This window comes from Zonotrichia leucophrys, chromosome Z (assembly GCF_028769735.1).
Source record: "Zonotrichia leucophrys gambelii isolate GWCS_2022_RI chromosome Z, RI_Zleu_2.0, whole genome shotgun sequence".
NCBI lineage: Eukaryota > Metazoa > Chordata > Aves > Passeriformes > Passerellidae > Zonotrichia > Zonotrichia leucophrys.
In genome coordinates, this window is record NC_088200.1 from 35,716,366 (window position 1) to 35,743,452 (window position 27,087).

At 36.0% G+C, this 27,087-nt stretch overlaps 1 protein-coding gene across 2 annotated transcripts in view; it reads right to left on the reverse strand.

The window, feature by feature from the left end:
* Window positions 1-2,601: 2,601 nt before the first annotated feature.
* SV2C (synaptic vesicle glycoprotein 2C) overlaps window positions 2,602-27,087 on the reverse strand; it is a 119,684-nt gene continuing 95,198 nt past the window's right edge. For both annotated transcript variants that reach the window (XM_064735129.1, XM_064735130.1), the window contains exons 10-13: window positions 24,279-24,412; window positions 22,752-22,955; window positions 21,714-21,873; window positions 2,602-12,029 (exon numbers count right to left, since the gene is read on the reverse strand). In XM_064735129.1, the coding sequence (XP_064591199.1) occupies window positions 11,846-12,029; window positions 21,714-21,873; window positions 22,752-22,955; window positions 24,279-24,412 (682 nt within the window). In that variant the 3' untranslated portion in view covers window positions 2,602-11,845. The remainder of the gene's footprint in view (window positions 12,030-21,713; window positions 21,874-22,751; window positions 22,956-24,278; window positions 24,413-27,087) is intronic.

Here is a 27,087-nt window from a genome sequence, read left to right on the forward strand (position 1 = left end):
TAAAGATGTTTTTATTTATAGTTGTGTACACCCTGAAAGTCCTGGGGTTAAATAGTCTCCACTCTGTGTGGGCACAGAGTAAAGTTAAATGCATTATAAAGCAGATGTTGGAAAATTAGCTTTTCAGATCTATTGTAATTATTGGCAAAAATCTGTTGTTCTGCAATTATTGAACTCTGCATTATCATGGAAGTTTTTAAATTAAAGTGCTATTTGTCTGGGGGAGAATAAAGATCAGATTTGTAGCTGAAACTGTATTTACTCAGAATTCAGCCAAATTATTGGGATATCCAAGCAACATTTTAAGGTTTTGCAGCAGGCACTTCACACTTCATTCTTGCAGCTAAGCACTCTTAAGTACCTACTTTTTCAGCCCATAACAGTGTGTTTGAGGAATACTTTGACAATTTGTAATTCTGTAACTAGAAGTGCGACAGTCTGGCTGTTCTGAAGGATAGTGGAATTTACTCAAGAATTGATAAGGTTGGGACTAGTTTGTCTTTCTATTTTCACAGCTGGAAACATTGCCTGGATTGAACAGTGTGGGCGTTTCCAAATGTAGTTTTCAGCCAAGTATTTTTTTCTTCCCAAGCTATTTAGTGCTTACAACTTCAGTCTGCTACTGTTGTGTGTACTAAAATCACCACTGAAGTCCTAATCATATCAGTTAGGTTCCCTGTGAGAGCCACAAGCAACATGGTGTGAAATGCATCTGCAGAAAGTGTGCATTAACTTGTGTACTGTGAAAGTTTACGTATGGTGGTGACACCAGAAAATGTACAGAATTGTATGAATTTCTATTCAACTTAATATTTTTAGGAAAGTCTCTAAAGAACTTTCAGCCAATATTTCTTATCTCTGTTGCCAATGTAAAGTGCTTTTAAAAAGTTCCAGAAATGAGTAAATTGGTTGCGGGGCAGTTTGGGTTAGATACTGATCTCATGTAATATATAATCTGTGTAACGTTACAATTTCTATGGGTTAAATACAAATCACAGCCTAGCTGGCATCCTAGTGGAAAGCAAAGCATATGGAGAATTCACGTGATCTATTTTAAAGTTTGTTTTCAGGGATATACTGTACTGTATACCACAAAATGCCTCCCCCGATTACCATTTGCATCCTTGGTCTCTATGCGCTCATCTCAAAAAATATGTAAATGGACACACACAAGCAGACTGTTCTGAAGTAAGTATCACCAGTATCACCATTTTGATAGCATAGCTTTGTCAGCCAGGACTATATATATACATATATATATATACACACACACATATATGCTTCCAAAATTCATTTGGAGGAATACTGTCCTACAAGGCAAGTATCCTTCTTTGCAGGGTGATGCCCTCATGTCCTCCTACGCAAGAGATGTTGTCCAACACAAGATTCCCTGCTACTGAAGGTTTTCAAGAGACCATGTGATGTTTCTGACAGGAAGCTGTGAAGAATATCTGCAGAAAACGGCAGAAAATAAGAACAGTGTTCCTTCCCATAATGAGACTAGAAGGCAAATCTCCACTAGAGAATGAAGTGTACCCTTCAAATGCAGGTAGATGAGGATGTACATCTAAGGAGACTAAAAATATGAAATAGTACTTCTGTTGGTTGTACTTAATAAATACAGAATGGTATTTTCTACACTGTACCACAAAACAACGTAGTTGCTAAAGGACAGTCACAAAATCATGCATCCCCTTTGAATTGGGTTTTGCCAACAGTACTTTGCATGAGCTGAAAAATGTTTCAATTCACATGTAGCTTAAGTTTTCCCTGTTGGTGACACAGCTGAAGAGACTCATGTGTTTTGTTTAGTCACTCATGTGTTTAAAATAACCTATATTTGGAAATGTGTTTCTGATTTAGTCATGGAAATGTTAGAATATAAATAAGTCAGCTTTTTTTTTTTTGTGATTTTAAAGCTACCACATTTGATCTCTTGATGCTTTTTGGATGGCCAAAAAGCACAAATGCAATGAACTAATAATTAATATTGTTGCAGTTCTGCTTCAGTTTTGCTGGTTCCTGGGGTGATTTTTTAGTGTATCGGGTGGTTTGGGTTTTTTTTTGTTGTTAGTATGTGTTTGTTTGGCCTTGTTGTTGGTAGTGGGTTTTTTCCTGTGAATCCCAAGTTCTTATGGAACCATAGTTTATTATATAAATTTCTTCTGGCCTTTCAGATTCATGGATCATTATACTTTGCAGCAGTGTGTTTTTACATTTAGTTAGACTAAACCCTTTTGTTGATAACATACTCCTGCAATGCAGTTATATACTGAAAGGCCAGGTGTCTATTTTGTGTAGTTATGTACCATAAAAATATGAATCCCAGATGGTTAACTAAAGAACTTTGCCTCTTACAACCATAGTACCTTTTGCTCTATCTTTTTTTCATGGTCACTTAAACTCATTAAACTTTATTAACTTGTTCCATGTTTACTTTTACTATATGTTCAATTTCTACTACAGGCACTAAAGATGAGATACATAGAGAACCATAGTAAAAGAACAGTTAAGGCAAAAGAACTGGTTTTTTCTATAGTGGGTAGTGTAGCATCTTGTGTATAAAGAACAGCAATATTCTGGCTATCATCACACCTGGTATGTATTCATTGCAGAGAACATATCTTTATTTTAATATAGCAGAGCAAAAAATCATCCCCATTTATTAATCTGATGTACACTAAATAACTTTGCATTTGTTTCACAGATGATAAATATTTTGCAGATAAATTTATAAACACTTCCACATTTTATAGATTTATACTGTACACAGTCATCCTACACAGAGCATGCCCTTTCACAAATATACAGACAGCTTTCCTCAGAGGACTTAATCAAAACACTTGGTCAAACATTTTGGAAGCTGGCAATTCTACACAGATGAAGATACTGGAAAGATGAGTTCACAATTGTACCAGCTGGACTTGAAATGAAAAATTCAGAACTCCAAAAGAGAGAATTTATCAAGGCACACACATGCAAACACATAGATACAATAGTGATGACTGTAACCTGCTTCCCAGGCGCACACAGCAGTAAAGGAAACAAATAAAGAAAGAAACAGAGAAGTCAGGACCATTGCCAAGATCTTGGTGCAGATTAGCAGATCTGAAGTCAAATTCCCATGTTCAAATGGCAATTCAACTTTAAAGTAGCTTCTTACCCGTATTTACAATATGTACATGTTACCTTGCATTGAGAAATGGAGATTGTCAGAAATGGTAATGATTTTCTTGACAACACATGACCACTGACATATCGGTGTGTTTGTTCACTGAAGACTGCTTGAAAAATGGTACGGCCAGTTGGCTGAGAGCAGCTGGAAATTTGAGTGGAAGTTTAGAAGCAGAAACTGGGGACAGGAAATAACTGTAAAAACTAGGAAAGAACATATTTTTCCTTCTGTTGCTTAGCATTAGAAAATGCTATCAGGTTTTTAAGAAGATGCCAATGACAATGCCAATAAATTGCAGTGAAAACAAAAAAGGAACAAGTTTTTGAGAAAGTCAGTAGCCTTACAATACCAGTAAGTTGCAGTGAAGACCAAGAGCCCTACTTTCTGTACCTCGTCCTTGATACCTGACTTCTGCACATATGTCATTACACTGCAATGGAAACTGCCCATTTAAAAAAAACATCTAATTTTGTATGGTATATTCCTGCATATATTTGAGGGCAAACATGAGATACAATTTAGTTGTCACAATGTTGTGCAGCTGAAGGTAATACAGCATTTTTTAAAGTTTAATTTGGGTTTTTAATACAATATTCTGTAGAAAATGATTAAAAGAAGTTGCCAGTTGATTCACTTAGCTTATAGCATTGGTACTGAAATCCTTCTAATGTTTGTGAAGCACTACATTCATAGGAAAAACAAGGCTAAAATTATTCATCCTAAAAAAGGGCTGAAAAAACACATTTCTCTCACAATAGAAATTCCAGCATGGCAGTATATACAGTCATATACCTCTCATATTTGAAAGACAAAGCTCCTGACCCTAAAAAATTGCTTCACTGATTTAAATAGAGATCAGATTACACATACAAAGCTTCTGACATGTAACACTCTGTAGGATCCTAAACCACTTGGAGGACAATAAATGCAGGCAGACACTAGCGGCTTGTGGCATTTTTTAAATTCTTATAAATGAGCTAGCTTTCCTACAGTGCTAATTTCATGCCTGCTCTCAATTTTTGTTAGGAGCAAATGTCAATTTAGCCTTTCATTTCATTAGTGAGGCACTAAAAGAATCAGTCACCATATTAGGATGATTGGTAGCAGGAAGGAACAGGAAAGTACTAAAAGGTTTGTCCAAAAGAGATGATGGGAGGTTGTGTTTTTGAAGCAGCTCTTCAAATATTCTCCGTTTTCTCCCAAGCCATTGATTTTAATCTATGTTTACACATTTCTGTATAAAAGGTAGTACTATCTACTGCTGCTATAGATTTGAGTGATACTTTTCTACTTAAAACTGCTTGTTTGTGTTCACAATTAGAAGCACTATGCTACGGTTTCATTCATTGCATGTGTTTACTCATTGGAAAGGTCTCCTCCTTTCCAAAAGAACTATCATATAAGCCTTTCTTAGCCTCCTCCCAAAGGTTTCGTAAGCACTGGTATTTAGTTTATCAACTCAAAGGAGACATGGGGATAAAAAAGAGTCGCAAGCTGCTTGGGTTGGATGGTTTGCTTGTTTTAATGTTATTATAGAGCTGGCTTTCCTATAGCAAACATACGTTCTTTCATGTGAAGGGAATATGCCCTTTCTTCTGCTTTCTTACTTCTGTAGCATGAGTGCATGTCCCCTACCAGAGGAAGAATACTTCAGAGAGTGAACATCCTGAAAAGAGCAAAGAAGAAATGTAGCAGATGCCAGAGCTTTTGGAAGAGCTCTTTCCACTGTCACTGGTCGGTGGGTATGTGCGGCTATTTTCACCCTAGATTGGCTTCATTTATAGTATCCATGACTTTATATGGCACTAATTACTGTAGAAGATCTTCATGGGTGTTAATCATTAATTGAAAAACACCCTGGCAATGGCTCTGTTTCAGGCTGGTCAAAAATTGCTGATAAGAACAGTAGCAGATAATTCTTTAACCACATCACTAGAACAGCAGCAGCCATATATGCAGAAACAATGAAAAACATACAATACAGAATATCACATACATTTTCTCATACATTACACAGAAATTAGCATGTTGATATCCCCATGGACCATTTTGAAGGCCTTTTGGTTGAATAAGACAAAATTTATAGCTTTTAGGAGTTTATGTATCTGAGAGTACTGTGTCTCCTAGCCACTGGAACACCAGTGCCTTTGCATGATGTGCTGTTTTGATGTTTGGCACAGTGTGATGGGGAAGGAGGGTGGGCTGGGCAGACAGGGGAAGGCAACAGCCAAGTCAAAGTTCATTTTACAGATCATTTCAGGAATCCCCTTCCAATGACTGGAAGCTAAGGGCCAGTTGAGATGACTCTTGGCATCCCAACAATTTTGCACATGAATAAGTAAAGGTTTCTGCAAAAGGAATGGAGCAGGATGTTATTTGTGTTCAAAACATAATGCACAATGAAGAAAGTAACACTGTCATGGAGAAAGAGATGAGAACATGACTTGAAAGTTTAAGATTCATCTGTGTTATAGAGATGTGTGTGTCCACTCACCTACATATGTGTTCACTTCTAACTGTGTACTATTTCTTTACAATATGCAATATTATATAGCTTCAGGCTAGGATTTGAAGAAAACATCTGAAAAAATAAAAATAATTGAAGCCTATTTCTTGAACTATTACTCTTCATTGTTTACATTTAATTTGATTCTGTTTCAGTATTTTTCCTAACCCTCTTCTTTTTAACTGGGTAAGACAGACCCATGTAAGATTCACAAAATATTTTTATCACATAGCCAGTGGGGGATTGGCAAACATGTGGTCATACAAGGCAGACATTAAGAGGACAGAGGACATGACTTATAGATAAGAATACATGCAGAATTGTACAGGAGAAGTGCTAGCCAACAACTCTATCGCTTGACAACAAATGAAACTGGAACAACACATATGACACTGGACTCTTGCAGAGTACTCCATTTGCAATGAGCTGTGAGCGCTGTCCTTTAGCATTACAGCAGCTTCAGCTTGCTTGGTTGTGATTGCTTGTGAAAACTGAATGGCAAGTGGTAGGTGTCCAAAATTAGAAAGTAGAAAGCTAAGCAAAAAACCAGATCCTTAGGATCCAAGAGAAATGAACTTAGGTGGCTAGCTGTGGGAGAGAGTGCTGAAAGTGCCTGCCAGCTCTTTTTCTCTCTCACTTTCTCTCTCACTTGTGGGCTGGTATGTCTGGCTTCAACTCAAATGTGTTGATGGCCAGAGTAGGGACAAGTGTCTACAAATCATCTTGGTTATGTGTCATTAAAATGTATACTCATGAGTACCCTGGGTGGAAAGAACAATACTTTCATGCCAGGTCATCCTCACCCAAATGCTCCTGTTGTTATGTAATCTCCAATCTTTAGTTATCAGACTGTGTACTGGTCCGGAGCGAGCAATGTGTTCTAGACCTTTGTCAAAGAGAATAGATTGTTTACCCTAGAAAGCACTGTACTTTTCCCTAAGTGTTTTGGTCCTATTAAATGTAACTCATGTGTATGTTGTGGGAAGAGACTGCTGAAAATTACTGCTTTGTTCATTTTGAGTTTCACAGAATGTATTCAAAGGCCTAGAACTCCCTATTATAGGCCAGCATCTTTGTACATAATTCAACAAAATGTTTAATAAGAAAAGTAAATAAATCAGGCCCAATTTATCTTTCTTCTGTTTTTTTATATATCAATCTTATACAGCTAGGGTGGGATTAAAAAAAAAGGCGCCTAATGATAGAGAATCTAAATATATTTTGCCGCAGTTGCTGAAATTATTGGAAGAAAGCAAATGAAGCTGATAGCAGCAAATGGACTGGTTGTAGACTACGTGAGGTTAAATGAAGGTAAGTGAGATCTGCAAGTAGTATTATAAGTTGATACTTTCCATTTAGTTCATGTTTTGAACTGAGTTCCAGATTTTCTGGCTAACATGTCTCTTCTAATATCACATTATTACCTGAACCATGTCTTACCTTGAAAGTACAAGCAGAAGTCTGTATTTTCATGCTGTGTTTTTTCAACTTGCAGCATTTGAAAGTACTAATGCAGGCAAATACCTAATATTTTACTGTAAGTTTAATGAACAAGAAGGCAGGAAATATAGAAAGCAGCCTCTCAGATGTGTTTTCTTCTGGAATATGATTACTGAACATGTGTTTTCTTTCAAAACACCAGCGGATGTGGAACATTTCTGTTTTTACTTCTTGTGTCTTTGACCCCCTGAGTGCAAAGATTCATTTTTTAACATTACAATTGAAATTTCAATTGCATTTCCAGGTTATTAAACAGGAAACATGGCTTGTAGGTTGTATTAGCATGATATCATCTTGTTTAGGTAAAGAGGTGTGACTGGATGTAAACATTTTTCTCTGACCAATGAAGATTAATTTAAAACTCAGAATGGGAAGAAAGCTAAAGCCTAGCACACAGAGGCTGTCCATATGAGGGACTGAGGACTATATTACTTTGCCGAGAATTGGTATCCGGCATTGTGCCTCAAGAGCAGTTACACAAAGGTAAGGCTCCACAGTGGTAGATAAAAGAAAAAAAGAATACAAAATATAATTTTCCTCCAAATGGAGCTGAGCTAGGTGCACAGGCAAGAGGATTCCCTCAAATCAGGAGATCAACAGGCGCTATTCTGAGAAGACACCTCTCCTTTTATTAGGTCAGCCTTCAGGTAAACGTGGAGCCTGGCTGTCTCAAAAGGTGAGATTCACCCACAGAAGGACTTCTAAAGCTTCTTTACATACTGTTTTAAAAAGTTATAACCAAAATGCAAAAGATATGTAATGGAAATTCTTACTGAATGTTCAGAAGCAGGTGAGAGAGTTTTAATTTTCTTTAAGGCTGGTCCCCCTAGCAAGAAAAGTAATTTGGAAAGCAGAGCTTGAGTTAGCAATCTTAACTTTGATCCATATTCCTAAAATGATAAAGGACAAGTAGACTACTGGAGCCATCAGGAAGGAGGGGTAACTCTTTTTCATCAATGCTCAGCTTTTGTACTATACAACTCTGTAAGGGAACTGGTTAAAATCAAGCTAAGAGGAAGAAGGCTTCCCAGTAGGTCATTAATTACCAATGTTGAGTGCTCCATTATGAATCTATTCCTAGCTCCCTTTTTAGGAGCCTGTACTCAACAACCGATGCAGTGGTTCCCAAATGTTGTAGCGCATGCTTCCAAGCAGCAGGATGCTAGCATGGACATAACCAGGCTGGTTAAAGAGTACTACTACGGTAAATAAGATGCTTTCAAGAAATTAGAGTCTGCTAAATCAAGTTCTACTATTACACAACCTGTAAGGAGTGAAACTAATTCAAATAAAATTTCCTTGCCAAAAATGAAAACATGTGGTCTCTTTTGTGGACAGTTTCCAAATTTCAAAATATTTGACAGTTATGGTTAATAGCATTCTAAATGCCATGAGTCTTATATGTTTTCAGGGGTCATTGTGCTTTTTGTCATTTCTGCTTGATGAGATGAGCTTTTTCAGCTGCACAGAAAATTCCTAGATGTTATATCCTACTTCAGTTTAGACTGACAAGGATTTCTAGTTAGCAGTCAGTCAGTTCTGTGTCTGTGACCAAAACAGACAAATAAGCAGTTTTGATTACATAGGTTTTATAACTGTAATACACAAATGCCATCAAGTTTGCTTCTGTCTGGTATATTAGGAATCTAGCCATGCCACTAAGTGATTCTCTGTGTGACATATAAGTGAATAGACATAGAAAGAAAGTGCAGGTCCTTCTGTTCAATATTTATTACCTGTGATTGCTTTGGAGGCTGCAAGAAAAGACAGAATTGCTGAAGACCAGTCAAATTACTTATAGTGTGAGTAACATTTGTGTTCAGATGTCTGTTCCCGTCTGTGGATTTCACCTATCTCACAAAGTTATTTATAGTGTGAAATTGCATTCACTTTTTTGTCTTTATGAGATAAATCTTTACTGTGCTCAAGCAAAAACTATTGAATATTCAAACAACTTTGATGTTGGCACGCACACTAGCTCAAATCTGTTGAGCCAGCCAGCTTGCCATCTAGGAAAATTCTAACTTTTGGTTTTGTTTCATATCTTGGAATTATTCTTGTTCTCTTTCTTTGTCCATCTCTTTAATTTACTTATTCTCCCAGTTCCTACCCACTATTCCTTTTTCTTTTTTCTACCTCAGAACATTATCATTCTGGACCATGCAGTGTCCATTTTTAAAAATCTCTGCTAATTCCTGTTGTTGCTACATTTCATTTCATCCAGACTTAATCACAGACCTATGATATAGTCAGGATTTATGTTAAGACCAACACTGAAATCAACATAATTTTACATGTTGGAGATTTAGAGTGTTAAACTTGAATCATAGCCCTCAGATGCTGAATACTTTTTTTCTGTGACCCAATTCCTTCAAGCTGGTCAGAAGGTATGAAGTGCTGCATGTGAGTGTTACAGGAATTACATGCAGAGATGGACAGAATATACTACTGCAAGAGGACAGTGCAAGACAAAGCAATATTTTACCATTGTTGTTGGTGTTTACTCCAAATATGTACAGAGGCTTCAGATTTCAAAATAACTTGTGCAGTATGTGCAAGTAGTTGAACATGTGCTACTAATGAATTGCACAGAGAAAAATGGCTCAAATATAATATTAATTGTAGAAAACAGCCTTAAATAATATTAAGGCTATGATTGGTGGAAAAAAGGCCACAGATGCAAAACTAAGGCCAGAATTTTTTTCTAGACCTTAGTGAAATGAGTTCTTCCTCATTTATTAGAATAGTTTAGAAATTTAAGAGTCATGTCAAAGTCAGATTTAAACATAAAAATATGTATTCTCAAATATCTTCATCTTAAAACTCCAAAATAAACACACTTGCTAAACTTTTTTTTTAAATGACCAACATCAAAATAATGTCCCCTAGTTTTCCATACTCATGCTCTTTAAATTCTGCCAATTTTCTCATTTCGTAGGAGAAAACAGCATCTTGGGCTAAGACTTTTTGTGCTACAATGTGTAGCAGAGGCATTTGTTAGTAACTGAAAATGTCACTTCTAAAATCAATAGATTAAACAGTGAACTATGAATACGTTGAATGATCTATCTTTACTGATTCTTTCAATATGACAACGATGATGACTGATAAAGACTGCAGTGCGCCATATTACTACCTAAATCCAAGTTCACATCTAAGAACAAGAGAAAAATCAATTTAAAAAGGTCTGGCTTATTATATGATGACCTTATTTGAAAGCTTAGTTGCTTGGCAATGATTCATCTATCTAATAAATGCTGTCAGACATAATGAGAAAAAAATACTGAATAAAATTTTCCATATGTTTTATAGAAAATTTGTTATTTCACACTTGAAACCGCAGATAGTTAATCAGCAGATATAAGTTGTCTTAGCTCCACTGAAAGCAAAGCAAATTTTTGTCATCAGAGGATCTGCCTCTTTTCTTTGATGATTTTATAAATGTATCTGTATTAAATTTGTAATGCTGATTTTTTAAAGAGGTCCCATAACTTCTTGCATAGCATTAGGACTGATGGGGAATTTTCCATAAATCAGAACAGTCCACAGCATAGAAAGAATGTATTTACTATCATTTGTTTTCCATCTATGCACTTGGTCTAATAAAAGCATTACTATTCCCTGCAGTCTTGCCATGGCTTATTTCTTAGTGGCTTTTCAAAGAGACATTTGAAAATATCAAGTGGTCAGACATTTCTGGAACTATTAAAAATTAGCCGAGAAAATGGTTATATTAAGAAGTATAGAAACTATGAAAGTAATTAAGGTCTTTATATATATATATTCTAAATAAATCTCTGAAAGTATCATCCTTATAGTTCAATGGCCTGGTTCTTCCTTTATTCTTACTAACAACAGCAAAACTATTTGTATTTATTCATTCCCGGAAGAAGACAAATTCACTGTTTTAAATGAAAAAAAAATCCAGATGCCACAAGTGAGAATAAAACATAAGTTTTCTGGAGCATCAGCAGCAAAAAGTGACAATGTTAACTTTGTTATTCTCTCTGCTGCATACCTGTATGGACCTTTAAATTCCCTGCACTTGCTGTTGCCTTCTCCTCAGTCAGTATGGGGTGCAGTAATCTTTGCTTAGATTGAATCTGCCTAAAAATGTTTCCCAAGGAAGAGTCATTGCCATGAGTTTTTATCACCTAAGCACAGCTGCAGAAGGTCACTGTTCCCAGTACTGATGCAATCAGTTGAGTTTCCTGATAAATGCTGCATGCATTGATACATTAACATTCCCTGCGCCAATACTGCTAAGTAACTGACTTGCACGTCTGTACTGTTACTAAAGCCGACAATGCCACGGCCAAATTGACCATGTGTTTTTGAAATAATCTGACTGCTTGCATTTTAAATATCTAATTATCAGTATGGTTTTTACCTTCTTGGATATGTCACCAAAACTGTTGTAAGAGGTAGCTTTGCACTTCAAAGTGAAATGGGTTTGAATAACAAAGTATGCAAGCAAACAAAAGTGAAATTTAAAACTTTCATACAGAGGTTGCTAAATCTCTGCTACTTCAAAATATCTTTTGGGTTTGATTTCTGACATTTGTGCACTCTACTGTGTGTTGAGAATCTGAAGCCTTTGCACCATCAGTCAGGAGAATGACATTTGTACAGAGAAGGAAATAAATAGTGAATGTTTTTTCCATTTACATCAACACCTGGGTTCTTGTATCAGGAAGCCGAAGTCCTACCAGACCTCCACATACTAGAACAGTAGAAGCAAGGAGAATAGGGATTGCTTTGGTGATACCAACAAGGGAACCAAATATTAGGTTTCCAAGTACAGCTGCAGCTTTGCATAGTGCATTCAGAAAGCCAAAGCCTGTTGCCCTAGAAGAGAAAACAAAAGAAAGTTGAAATACAGGTGAAAGAGTAACACCTTTGAGACACATCCTCAGTGTGAATAAATCAGTACAGTCCCAATAGCTTAAAGAAAATTTATGCCAATAAGGATTCTGTGCTCATATTCAGTGCTCTTATTTGAAACGAGAAGTTAAAGCTCAGCTGCTACAGCATTTCATTGAGGCAATTAATTTTTCTGCCTCAGGGATCAAAATGTGAAATGAATGACTGAACAGGTGAGTTTGCACCTCTAGAGTTGAACATGGAAATTGCAAATGGAAATTCAGTACAACTTAAATGGCTACATTAGGAGAGCAGACATGTCAAGTAGCTCCCAAAGGAGAACTGCTTTGTCATCTGTGTGATGATTATTAATCAGAATTAAAGGATGATCATCTTAGGGTACTGAATTAAAACTGAGTTTCTTACAGGTGGTACACATGTTGAAACAGTGCTTTTTCAAAGGCTAATGAGACTTCCAGTATTAAAATGAATGTTCATCTCTTGGAGGTAAAGAAGATAAGGTATAAAAAAATCTGTTGGGTGAAAGAGGTATCTGAGAAACTTTGGACAAAAGGAAAAGGAAACAGACTGCCAAGAGAAAGTATGACACCCATAATTCAGGTGGAGTTTGATATTACAGTGATGTGATTTTAGTAGTTTGAAGTATTTTTATTATTTTGTAATTCTTGCATATATGTCTTATGCAAACTACCATAATTTAAATTGTGTTTTGACATGACTGTATGATTCATTGATGCAGGAATAAGCTTGCCCTACCAAAAGTTTCCTAACAAAGATGTCTGTGTAATGGTAGAATGTGTAACATTTTTCAGCTCTCTTAGAAATTCAAGAAAATAGTTGCTCTAATTTTCAGACAAAATATTTCTTGCTTGTACTGCAATTAAAAGCCCTAGTCTAAACAACAGGAATTAAGAGAAATGCTAGTTTTCTAAGTGACTTAAAAGGCTCTGCTTATTCCACTGAAGCACCTGTGAACGAAAGGAAGAACTCTTATGCTCAGAAGTAGACTGAAATCCTGGGAAATTTGAAAAGCTTCTACTGGGGCTACTAAAGAGGAGCCAAGAGAATCAACTTGAAGTAAGAGCACTTGACTCCAGCTGAGAGCAAGGATACAGTGTATCAATGCTCTTCGCAGAACAGTGTTTTGTTTTTGAAAACAGCAAACAATTATATCAAGGGATGAGAGACCCTCTGTCTGAAGCAACTGATCGACCTGGCCACAGCCCAGAGTGTCAGAGTCCACCTCCTCTGCTCTTTGGCAGATCTGTACCTCAACAGCGTAGATCAGTTAAGCCTTTTGGTGTCATGCTTCCAGGCTGTATGTCTGGGAGTGGTAAAAGCTTCAGTCTGGCAGAGGCGACCAGGATATAGTGGCTTTCAGCACTGTCCATGCCCTGTCCAGGATACTGTGCTTCAGAACAATACCAGTCCTGGTACATTTGAGGACCCTTCATCAAAAGAATGATGACTAGGTCTAGATCCTTCTTGTATATTCCTAAAATATTGTGGTTTGCTCTAAGAAACATAATTCCATCATTCTAGTTAACCCACAAAGTCAGCTCCACAATCTGAACAACACTTGGAGTGTTCCCTTTTGAAATAATGGAGGCTTTCCTTTTGAATTCTTAAATAATTTAAAAGAATGTCTGCATATCTTAAGACATGTAATGTACTAATTAATACACCCTCAAATAGTTTTTTTCCATTACATTAAATATTAATTTTCTATTGTTGGAGGCCAAAGTCAGTTCCCTTACATAAAATACTGTAAAAGTAAATTCAGAAGAGTTGACAATGTTCTACTGTTAGCTTTGTGTATTATGTCTTTTCTGAATCTGGGACAAAACACAAATTACTTTTTTTTTCCTGGATGATTATATATTTATGTACTATTAGTCTGGCAATATGTCTCTTGCATCCCCTAGCAGTATTTTAATCTCTGAAATGTCTAATATTTAGCAAAGAAATCACTGTTTTTTCTGAAGTAAGCACAATTCCTCTTTGTGTAAAGCAAAGAGAGCATCCAGACAGTGCATGACACCAAGTATTGGCAGTATCAAAGAAAAAAGAGACAGGTCATTTCTACAGCAGAGTAGAAACTATCCAAATAATCTGTGGGAAAAAAACAAGTAGAAGAGATCTAGATATGTCACTTACACGTCTTTATTTACTTGTTTTACATATATTTGGTTGAACCTGCAGTACTTTTACAAAACGCATAGTGCCAAGGAAACCTAAACATGTACATCCTGGACATAACAATTTTGAAAATGACAGGTTCTTCCCTCTGGCAGCCAGGACCACCAAGGCCCGCCAGAGAGCACATTGATGAGAGCAGCGGATGAGGAAACTTGGGGAAGTGTTGTGTTTGGAAATTTCTGACAGAGAAACATTTGCAGCAGCTCCTTGAAAATACCTTTTTCAAAGGAGAAATGAGCAAGTTAAAACATTCCCATTCTAAGTACGCCCTTTGGAGAAATGGGTCTGAAGGAGGAATGTGAGATACACTGAAGGAAGCAGAGAAGAGCATCCTACTGGAGTGAATTTCCAAAGCCTAGGAGAAAATAAGCAAATGTCTAGCACGGCAACATTTGTGCTCCAGGGACATATTAAGCCCAAAATATCTGGAGGAATATGACCCAGGATGTGGTGTAGCTACTGAGAGGGAAGGAGCCCAGACTGGTGGATCTTGTAGGGTTCACAAATCACAGAGTGGGTAAGGTTGAAAGGGGGCACAGTGAGTCACCTCGTCCAACCTCAAAGCTCAAACAGGGTCATTTTAGACCAGCAGGTTTGTCCTCAGCCTGCACTGGTTATTCTTCCTGAGGTGCAGGACCCTGCATTTGCCTTTGTTGCATTTCAGATGGCTCTTCTCTGCCCACATCTCCAGCCTGTCAAGGTCCTTCTGAAGAGCTGCACAAAGCATGCAGGTAGGCAGGAGATTCCTGAGGAAAGGGCTTTGTTAAAATAGACAAGCAGGTGTAAAGAGGTTAAAGATAACACAACCAGACTGGAAAACCAAGTTTATGTGATAGGATAACAAGAGATTGCAGCTATTCTGAAGAACTCAAGGGAAGAAGGAAAGGAAAAGAGTCAGAATGGTTCTAATGTCAGCCTCATTTATGCACAAAAAGTACTTCTAAAGTTATGGTGGTGACTGGTTGTGATCAAAGTCTGCACATAAATATGATTTTCTTGGTTGTCAATGCTGATGTAAAATCAAACTTAACTCCAAGTAACAGTAAGAGAAAAAAAAAACACAGAAAAACTAGACACCTAGTCATCAACAGCCTCAGCACATTCAGAGATACCAGAACTCCCCAAAGAATACGCAGATCCAGCTAAAACAAATTCGGATAGATACAGGCAGGAAATCTTTGGAAAAACAATAGCACAGAACATATGGGGATGTTTTACTTATGTTTAATGTTGTTTTATACTACCTTATAAAGAAAGGTAAGCTGTTTCACAGATGTTAGCTGCTTATATCAACTAGTTATGACAGTGGTCTGAATATGATTTTCTGAGCAATTTGAATCATTTCTTTTCATGTTCTGATTTCTACAGATGCCACTGTTCTTTGGCTCTACTATTGATTATATAACCAACATTACTATACCAGGTTCTAAGGTAATTTTGTAGTACATACAATACTTCTTCTGTCTGAACAAAGTAAAAATATTTTTTGCGCTTAAAAACCATTTCTGTTAGTAAAATGGACTTACTGAATTTTGCTGTTTGTAAGGGGTTTTTATTAGTCTAATCCCATTAGTATTATCAAAATATAAACAAATCAAAGTAAGAAAAAGTAAGCTCATTTTATTGCCCTTAGCTGTCCTGATAATTAAAAAATTAACAACCCAGAAGAAGTTGAATCTTTTAATCTTTAAGCAGATTTCAGTCATGTCCTTTTGCCTAAAATAAGCATGTAATTGGCATGAACAATAAGATTTTAACAAGCTTAGAGTAAATTGTTGTTATGACCTGTACCTGAAAAGCATTGTCACTGTTTAATCCTATACGTTCATACCGTTCAATTTCAATAATGTGTTTGAATGTGTTTGTGCTTGCAGTCAGAACAAGGTGTCAAACGATTATGGAGCTCTAGGTGTAGCTAATTCAGACTGCCTGCTTTTTTAGAACATCCTTCTTAGAACAGCGTTTGTGTTTTAAACTCTTGAAAATCTGTATTAATTCATGCTTTTATAACTAGTTCTTCTGAATCCAGGGAAATAAAAATAGCCAGGAAATAAATATGCTGCAAATCACACGTGTATGACTACAGTCTCTTGCAGCATTAGCACAGTAGTCTCTGTTACAATGTTTGAGGAAAGTCCAAGAGTATCAGCAAATGATTAAAGTTAAGTGATGTATCATTTTAGCACGATGAACAAATTAACTGAAAAATCCCAAGGGGATAGCACCATTTATATGTGCTCCCATTTTCTTTGTGTTGATCCATTATTGGACAAACATTTGCACAAAAATGTCATGTTGACTTCATGAGTAATCCTCATTACTGGTGAAGGGAGACCAGTCATAAGTAGCAAGAATCCTTTGTCCAGCTAGAGAGCTCATTTAAGTCTTTCAGACACATCAGTAAAAAAATGCTGGTTAATCAATTTAGGATTGTCTTAAAAAAACCCCAGGTACAGAATTTAGTATTGATAGGAGAAAAATGCAAATTTCTTTAATAAAAATGTCAGCATGAAGAGAAAGCTGGATGTTATGGAAAAGGAATTTTCCCCAATGTATTTTACTTCTGCTGTTGAGAAAGCTGTGACAAAGAAAAATGCTTAGCTTCCTTTCATCCAAGGTCCACATAAAAATGGCAAGAGTCCAAACAGTTAAAAATAGCGGGATTATCCAAGTCTTTAGATTAAAAGAGCTTGTTTCCTGATTGCCACGTATGTTCCTTCTTAGACCAGGTGCTTGTACTCCGACATAAAATACTTCAGATCCACTTTTTCACTGCTGATAAAGCATCTAAAATCTTCATTGTCCCGTGGCAGAGTGCTACTAAATGTGTAGCACAAATATTTGTTATCTATCTTGCCAGAGCAATTTACAAAAATGGCAAGTTACAGCAAAATGATGTTAGAATTGACAATATGTAAAGAATTAAACTGAGTATCCAAATGTTCTATGGACAATTTTCCATGCCCAGATATTTTCATATTCTCTTAAAAAATTAGTACAGAACCACATATCATGTAGTTCACGGCTTGATCAATTATAGTGCTTAGTGTGCAACTAAAAGTGTGGAATTTGCCTTCCTTCCTCGGACTACTGCAAAAGGCATAGGTGTGGCAGGTCATGCCTTAAGAACTTTAAAATTTCAGCAAAATGTAGTTGAGCTATATCCACAGGATGAGAGTAGAAAATAGCTGTGAGGAAATCTACTGTAAGTCAGTTACTGCTATTATGACTCAAAAGAATATAAAATTTCTCTTCTTTTTCTTCTCTTCATCCACATCAATACAAACCTGGAGATAAGATACTGTGAGAATAATATTTATTGTTCTGAGCATAGATCCTAAGGGTTCAAGAAGTGAAAAAATTAAAAATCATGAACTGAAGATAGACTTATTTCTTAATTATGGCCAAACCGTTATGAACTTTTTTTCAGAGGCATTTAAAAAAGGGAAAACAGGATGACTTAATTTTATAGATCTCCTTGAATTCTAAGTATTCCTGGACAAGATTCAAACCCAGATCTATAGCAGCCATAGAAAAGTGATGAATTGTTTGTTATCTTATGCAATCTGATTTATTCTCTATGTGGAAGTTTATCTATTTCTATTCCACCTACTATTTAGGTTTTAGTTATTTCTTGTATCATCTTCCTAATGAGAATCTTGGCTTATAATGCTGGTGCTTCCCAAGTTCACAAGAAGATACTTACCATTTATATGAAAGTAAAAATTGCTTTTTAAAGTAATAAAAATGTCCTAAGGTTCCTTCTTCAGCGAACTTAAGCTTTCTTCCAACCTGTATTTTTATTACAGGCAGAGCTGAGGAACTGTGCAGTGTTATTGCAGGCCCCTTGGGCACACACATTACAACGCAAGCTGTAATTACCTCATCACATAATATTTTTTTTCCGCATCACTCTGCCAATGCAGAGAACAAAGAGGGCTTGAGGGTAAAACATAGAGGTAGTGAAGAAAACTTAGTTTCCCTCATCTGCTAGAGAAGTTGGAAGATGCACTGTGAATAAGATTGGGAACTGCACAATGAGAAAACAGTTTCATAGTTAAGAGAGAGGAGTGCTGACAGAGGAAAGGATAAAATCCCTACTCCTGTAGCAGAATTTGCATATGATGCAAGCAAGTCCCAAAAAACCAACAAAATGGTCTTTAAGCACACATTTCATATTTTCTAGGTGCTCAGCTTAGCACCTTCAGGTTTATGCTGCTGGAGTGCTAGGCACCTATGGTTGTATTGAAGTTACACTTTCAGCCGATTCCTCCTTCTAAAATGCTCAGTGACTGTAATTTTTGGTGACACTCCAGCCTACAGATTTCTTCTCCTGATGGACGGCAGAGTCCATTAAGAATATAAGGTAAAGAGAGGTAAGATAAGAGACAAGAGAAAATAGAAGTTCTTTATATTCTTGAGCTATATTAATTTACTTGCTTGTTGAAAATCACTAGCTAGTTTATATCTAGCTATCATGAGTGTCTTTTAAAGTTTGTGTATTTACAAGTTTAAAAAATGGTAGGATATTATCAAAATATTGTTAATTACTTCATCTAGAAGAACAGAAACCCACTTATGACCAACATTAATAACATTATTTTCCATTTGAACACAACTTCATCATTTGCCTGAGAACCATATGAAATTTATACATCCTCTAATATCTATTACAGCAGTTGTACAAACCAGCTGATGCTTTATGAAGAATGTGAAAGCAAAAGCTAACCTAAAATAGCATAAAATTTGGCAGTACTCATCAAGAAAGTAGGACAAACTATGTAGTTACCTCAATTCCAGGGATCAGTAAACTAAAATGTAAATATATTGATGAGTGTGAATTTATACAGAATTGAAATCTATCAAGATTTTGAAGCAACTATAGCTGATGAAGAATAAACTGAAATGTGTACCCTGTGTCACATAGACTGCACATTGCCAAACTGTTCACCACACTCCTACCTGGCTAAAAGCCAGTATGATCCCTAAATACCTAGAATACAATTTATTAAACACCTTTCATATTATACTGCATGACACCAGCAAAGCCCCTGCAGTTCAACAGCTGGCTGGTCTGCAAGAGGAGGAAACGGAGGGGTTACCCAGTGCAGCCTCTCGTGCATGGTAGCATGAAGTGGCCTCCTTCCACCCATCTATCTTTGAGCCCGACCTCAATGAGCACCCTTTGCTGTGCATTTGTGCTCATTTCACTGACAGGCTGTAAGAAAATAGTATTAAACACTGACAGAGTGAGCAAGGTATTTGTGCTTAGATTCCCTTTACAGGGGAATCTGGAAACCCGTTTCAGGACCAGATTCACTCTGGAGTTTGTTTTGCTTTTGCTTTGTAGCAAAAGAGAGTATCATCTTAAGTACGAAGGATTTTACATGAAAAAACAGATTAGGAAGCTTCATGTTCCACATATGCTGAGAAAGGCTGTTCACCCCTATAGTTACTTGCAGAAGCTGGAAATTTCCAGCAAACTGTGGCAAGCTGTGCCTGGTTATGGAGATCACAGGAGTCTGAGAAGGAAACCCAGGACTATGAGAGGTGAGCAATGCTGGTTGTTAAACTGCATCTAGTCTGGATTTAAAAAAAAATAAATTATCAGACAAAAATTCTTGTAAGCAAGTTATTTGAGTCCCTGAAGGTATTAATTTTCAAAAAGTTCTACAAAATAAGAAGTAGCTTTGCCCATCTACAAAAAATCTTGAATTGGTTGTTTACTCATAACCAAGCTGGCCAAAACTAGCTGTCATGATTCCATCACTATCAGAACGCCTGGGAAAAAGTCTCATCAAAAGCCTATGTCAACAATGTCTTTCCAGGCACAGGTACATTTACCCATCAGCCTTTTTGTACTGATAATTCAAGGGGACAAGTTTTTTCTCTGATTTGTTGCAAAAAACAACAGCTTCAATTAAGTTTCTGTTTCTGGACAGTAATTCCTGCATACAAAAGATTTTTAAATAGAGAAAAGTTGAGTAAGAAATAGCTGTAATCCCAAAGCTAGTAGAATCTATGAAAAACAACCATTTGTAGATACAACTACAGATACCTTAACATATATAGATATATATAGATATATATGGACAAATATCAGTTAAATTATTTTTATGATTCCTAGTAATGATTTTTTTTGTATTAACAGCAATGACTTTTCCAATTATTTTTCTTTATTTCATTACAGGAAAACATATGTGGCTATTACATTCAGCAATACCCAAAAGATGGTCATTTCTACAGGATATTTATTAAAATTATTTCATAGCATTTGGATGGTGGAAGTATTCTTGCCAGAAGAGCAATTTCCTGAGGTGTATTAAAAATACTAGCAATATTGAAGCTCAGTGCCTGGGATTCATAAATAGACTGGTATCATTACTTGATATAATTACAGCTGTGAACATCAATTTCTTGTCTGAAGAAGCACATAATTTTAAAATGACAATGAAAGGAAAACAGGGAAGCCAGTCTACACTTTTCTAAATATCTTTATGGACAATGTTAAAGACAAGGTAACTCCTTTCAAAGAAATTACACTTGCCAGTAAGGCATCATTCATTTATAAACTGGAAATATTTTTCACTGCATTTCAAATATCCAGTGGATGACATCATAATTAGCACTGCAACAGGAGAAAGGACATGATGTCCTTTTCAAGGAATCTGGGAAATTTTACTTAAATATTTTTAGGGATTTGAGAGGGGGGAAGTATTAAAGTCATTTCAAGATAGCACAGCTTTTACATTTTTGCACTCCCCTTACAACAGAGTATGACTCAACAGTTCTTCCTTCAGTCCATTAAGTGGCGTAAGGTCAGGATTAAAAAGTGCCCTGTATCCAAAAAAAGCCCCAATCTATGTTATCTAGCAGAAATGCAGGATTTGAAAATTGTCCTGAGATTTCCTGCAAGAGCCCTGAAGAGTCAAGAGCAGTGCCCAAGGTAGTTTTTACCCACCTAGTGTACACTCCTAGTGGCCCTGCATACAAATTCACGGCAGACTGATCAGCAGCACAGCGTGGTTCAGACAGTGATTTTTATCATGATTCCCACCACTTCACAGTCAACAGACAAATGCAGCTGTATTTCTGGTTTGGACCAACTACTGCCCTTTTATACAGTTAAACTACAGGAAACTCAGAGATAGTCCATTATTGTTTTCAGAAATACTAGCTGTGTTTTAAATGAGAGTAGCTGTTAGACATTCTGCTCTGAAATGAAACTACCTTTGTGGTATTTTCCTGATCAGGAGACATTTCATGCAAATACATACTAAGTTGCTCAAAACCCCTCATTGTTTCCCTTTGCTTTTCATAGGACAAATTATTAATTTGGCCCTCTCAAAACACCACTAACTCCATAAGGCCCATATAAAATAATTTCTATTTGCCATTTCTGCTGGTACATAGTTTCAGTGAGTTTATGGGAGTTGTAACTGCACATACCTTCTGTCTGTAGGATACAGCTCCACAGTAATAACATCTAGAGAGTTCCATGCTGAGATGGTGAGGCCATTGTAGAGGCACAGCATACCTATCATCATGGATTCGCTGGTCCCAAACCACAGGAAAAAACAGCTGATGCCAGAAAGAACCATGGAACCACCTAGGTACAAGGCAGGTGAAACAAACATGTAGTGGAGTTGTATATAAAGAATAATCTTTGTTTTGCCTTATATTTCTATGCACACAGTGTAGCTAAACAAGTGACCCAAATATTTGAGTTAAAAACCAAAGAGACCTCCTCCACTGGTAAGGCCAGACAGAAAGACAAATGTTGAAGAAAGGAGGTCACAGAAAAAGATATGACTTCTCACAAAGCATTAAGTTGGAAGCCTCTTTGAATTCCCAAAGCAAGATGCCTGAGCAAAACTACTCCCATTATTCTTTGTTCATCATCTTTTGCTATTACATGAAACATGTTCATATATTATAATAAAAATGCTGTATTTATTTTCATGTATTTATATAGAGATATTGTCCTAGAAAATAATGAAAATGAATTACCACATAGTTATTTAAGCAAATTGAAAGCAGATTTCTCATTGTAGACAATCCGCAGGAGATACCTTTCAACTGTGTTCCTATGCAAAATAGATGACAGATAAAGAACAGCTGATACTTTCCAGGAGCTGCTCCACTAGCTGAGGGTCACCTGTGCACACCTTTCCTTCCTTTCAGCTGAAGCAGAGATAAACCAATGGTCATCAGTCTCCAAAATCTCATTCTAAATGCCTAGAATTTAGAATTTAGACCATGGTCTTGTAATATCTGTGGAAGAGCAACTACAGGTGGCCACAGGTCCCTTTTTTCCCCAGAGTTTCAAAACTGGGGGCTTTTAAAAATAGTATTTATGATGGCACATAAATGACAGCACATAAATGACATATCCACAAAAAGAATGTTTTTAATTTCTCTAGCCAAATTCCTTGAAAAGAGGACATGTTACTTTTGATGTTCCCTGTACCAAAGTGAAGCCCCTACCTAGCATTGTTAACCGTCCTATTCTATCCATCAGGAGAGCAGACACAATGTTTCCTGGTAACACTGCCAAAGTTCCCAGGAAATTAACAAAGTAGATCCAGTAGGCACTGTAGTCATCATCAAAAGAAATCTGGCATCCTGTCCTGACGTGAAAAAATGTGCAATTTATCAATTCACTGTCAACAAATTTATACTGCTCGAGATCTGTGGAAAGAAGAAAAAGAATAATTTCAGCTAACAGCCAACTCCATGTGCAACTTTTGATTAAAAACATTTCAAATTCAAGCAAATGTAATGACAACTTGGAGCTTTCACAGCTTTGCAAAAAGGGCACTTAGTTGCTGCTGGTAATTTTGATAGTTTTTATCTTACTAGAAAAATCTGCAAAGCTCTTGAAAAGGACCAACTAAAGCCTGGAATTAGGAAGTTATAGTACTGTATGATACCCTGGCTGGACTGTATTTTGTTAAGGCCTTTCAGCACAAGCTGGTCTTGCATAAAATGTGCTAGGTATCTGCAAGTTTCTATGACTCAGTCTTTCTCAGTATCAGGCCTACTATTTCCTGATGAGACTGTCAATTGTGGTCATTTTGGTTTGACTTCCTTTAAGGGAAATATTCCTGTGGAATTTAGTTTAAATTGATTTTTGTTTCTGAGAAGGCCTCATAGTCTTCAGCTTGTCTATAGTTGAGTTACTCTACATAGTTGATTCTTCTGCCAATACCATTCGAGGGCTATCCCTGAATTCCTTTTATTTTCCCATTCCTTTTGTCAGCCTTATAAACGTGAACCAAGAACACCTTCCTTCCACACTGAAGTCATTGCTTGCTCTGAAACCCAGGTCTGTTACTGTTATGACTGCTGTAGTTACAGGAAAGTGGGAAGAAGCCCCATCTTTTCAACAAGCTTAGTTGGCCATGTTCTACTTTCAGTTATGTTTTATTAAACTGGAAAAAAAGGAAGTCTTCTGTTTAAACATAGGAAAACAGGGATTCATATTTTTGTCACAATACTTAGGAGATTGGGAATGAATATAGACCAGGTAATTTTGATCCTATAGCCCTGCCACAGCAAGCAGAGTGAACAAAGCATTTCACCAGACCCTTTTGCACTAAATAAAAATACAGTAGTTAAAGCTACCAGTAAAATGGGAAATGCATTTTCTTCTCTCCAGACTGAATCTCTTCAGAGATGGTTGAAATCAAAGATGAAAAATAAATCACTTATTAAGTGAATAAAATAAATAATTCATTTTCTGAGGCACTATTAGACTTGCAGTATCTCTTGTGCAGTGAGATCCATTCACTTCTCTGTTGTAACAAGCTAGCTGCTTTTTATAAATTATTATTCCTATTATTATTATTATTATTATTATTATTATTATTATTATTATTATTATTATTATTATTATTATTATTAGTATACTACAAGAGGACTTCTTGTATGTCCTATTAGAAATCCAGACATTATAAATGTAAGATGAAAACATGCAGCTGACCAATGGGCATTTGAGGCTGTTTCTCATACCTGTGTTGTAGAAGGTGGTATTCACGAAAGTACAGTTCCTGAAGTATGTGTTCAGTGAAGTGATGTCTTCAAAAACACAGTTCTTAAAAAGTGAATCTTCAAAGGTTACTGATTTAAACTTCATCATAATAAACCTGCCCAATGCAAAGAATTGCTGTCAATTTACCTTCATATTTTTGAAATAGCAACAGATGTAGCTGTTTAGATCTAAAAAATCTCAATCCCAGTAACAATGGTTCCTTTGATGCATTTTGCAGATGTGATTAATGATTAACTCATTCTAGAATACTATTGCTCAGAAGAATTAGCAAGACAAGTAACACCACGCAGTTGCTGGCCCAAATTGGTAATATAATTTATTTGATAATATTTCTGTTGTTACTTGTCCTTACTCATCAATCAAAACCAATGTCATGAAATTCATGAGACAGCCTTGTAAAATCACAATTGCTAGCAATTTGACATTACATCTGGAAACGGGAGATCATGCTTCAGCTATTCAGTCTGTGAATAAACAAACACTAGCTAATACCAACAAGCTGAAAATAAAGAATTTTTAAAAGAAACTTGATTTTTCAGAAGAACACACTCGTTACTGGGTTAGGCTCAAATGCAAAACATACTGGTGTTAAAAATTGTTTTCACAAATGGCTATAACATGAATAAAAAGTTACATTGCCAGTTACACAGCTAGACATCTAACTGTATGTATGTCATTAATTCTGTGCCTATGGATGCAATTATAATTATAATTACTATGTATATAAAACATAAAAAGTTTGCTATGTACATAAAACATAAAAAGGCAGCTTTTTTTATTTATTAACATCCTCCTTCCTACTGACTCTCATTTAATGGAGATTTTATCAAAATAAAAATAGAAAAATCAGTGACAAATTATATTACATACAGTGACTTTCTACCCCAACGTCACTAGACTAAAACAACGCTTTTTTGAGTATGACTTTTTTAGTAAAATTGTACCAAATAACATGATCATGCTAACATAAGCAACCTTAACAAATATGTGGAATGGCATCATTATTTTTGTGATGTCTTTTATTTCACACGAAGGTGTGGAAAAAAAGGGCAGTTTTTTCTTCCAAACACAGATCCAACCTTATTCTAATCAAACCTAGTGTCACTAGCTAAGTATTATTCTTATAAGAAGAGTAATAGTAGGAATAGGAACACAAAAAATATGCTATCTACAAAGGAGTAGGAATTAAATTCTCTCATGAATAAATTTGTTGGAACCACATCTTTATGAGAAAGGAGAGAAAAAGCTAGTATTTATCACAGTAAGTGACTTACTAACTAATGAATTCTTTTTTTGTATTGGTCAGAAGAATTGTGTTTTCAGCCCATTAGTTTTAGTCACTATATAATTTCTCATTTGTGACAGATTGATTAAAATCACGCTGGAGTTACTCATTATCATTTTTCATACAGCACTTTCCATTCTAAAATGTAGACTAGTTCCAGAAGAGAACAAAGAAAATATAGTGACTAGATTAGTCAGTTAAAACAAAAATGACAAAACTACATGTTCTACATTCTTCTGATGCACTTTTTACCTTCGTGCAGGAACTATGTGACTACATTAAAATTGGTGTCACAATGATTTGAATTAAAACCCAACAGAAAAGCAATGTATTAAAAAGACAAGTATTGATGGATCTTCTCATTAAGAAAGAACATGAAGGAAACAGTGAGATTGAAGGTGAGTAGGGTATTGAAACATTTATGAAGCAAGGATATCAAATGGGTTCATATCTCCTGGAAAATGTTTTGTGAATCCCAAATAAGTCTCAGAGGCATATTAAATTTGCACATTTGAAAGAGTACATTACTGATTTACCATAAATTAATGCTAGATTTAGTGTTTTACAAGAATATTCTGTTTAAATTGATAAAACCTCAGTTACAGACAGTTCTCTGATTTTAGGAGAACATCTACATTCTGGAAAGGAGTGGGACTTGGAAGCTATGGCTAGGTTGAAAATTAAATAACAGCTATTTTTTTCTTCAATACATAAACCTTTAACTATGTCAAAACTCAAGCACTACTACTACTACTAAATAATCACAAAATCAATTTTATTCACTTAAATATAGATTTTCATATGGAAATAATAATTACTTATTATCATGACTTCCAGCAGACCATTCACATGGTTGGTGTGTACATTTCTTAATAGAAACCAGATATCTAAACCAGCTGTGTTTAATTTTCCCTTAAGTTATCTAGATATTTGTGAAGTCCAGATATAGCCTTAATATATTTGCCTTTGGCTAAAAAAATCACAAAAGGCATTTCCAGGGTGGTGTTTCCCATTTCAGAGCTGTTCATGCTTTTAATTGGTTTACAGTAATGTTTAGCTTTCATTTTTCTGCGATAAGATCCTAACCTCCCAATGTTCAGTCTGTTCACAGAAGCATCTTTCATAAAAAAAAAAAAAGAAGCAGCAACAGAGATGAAAGTACATCTTTGCCCAGCCCCCTACAATATACTGCATATGTTGGATCTGAAAACTTTTGAATCCCACTGTGAAAGGAAGTAAAACTGACGTAGGCTTTTTGGTCTGTTTTGCAGGAAGACGAGGAAGCTGGGTTTGCATGGTGGATTCTCACACAGGAACCACAAGGGCATGTACATTTCTTCCCATGCTCATGAGTCATAAGAAATTTAGAACAGAAATAAATATTCACTAAAAGGTAACAAAACCATTTATCATTACCTCGTGGAAAAAAACGGGTTATTAGGATGAACTTTAAAACATGCATCTGTTTATTCCAACTAAGCCAA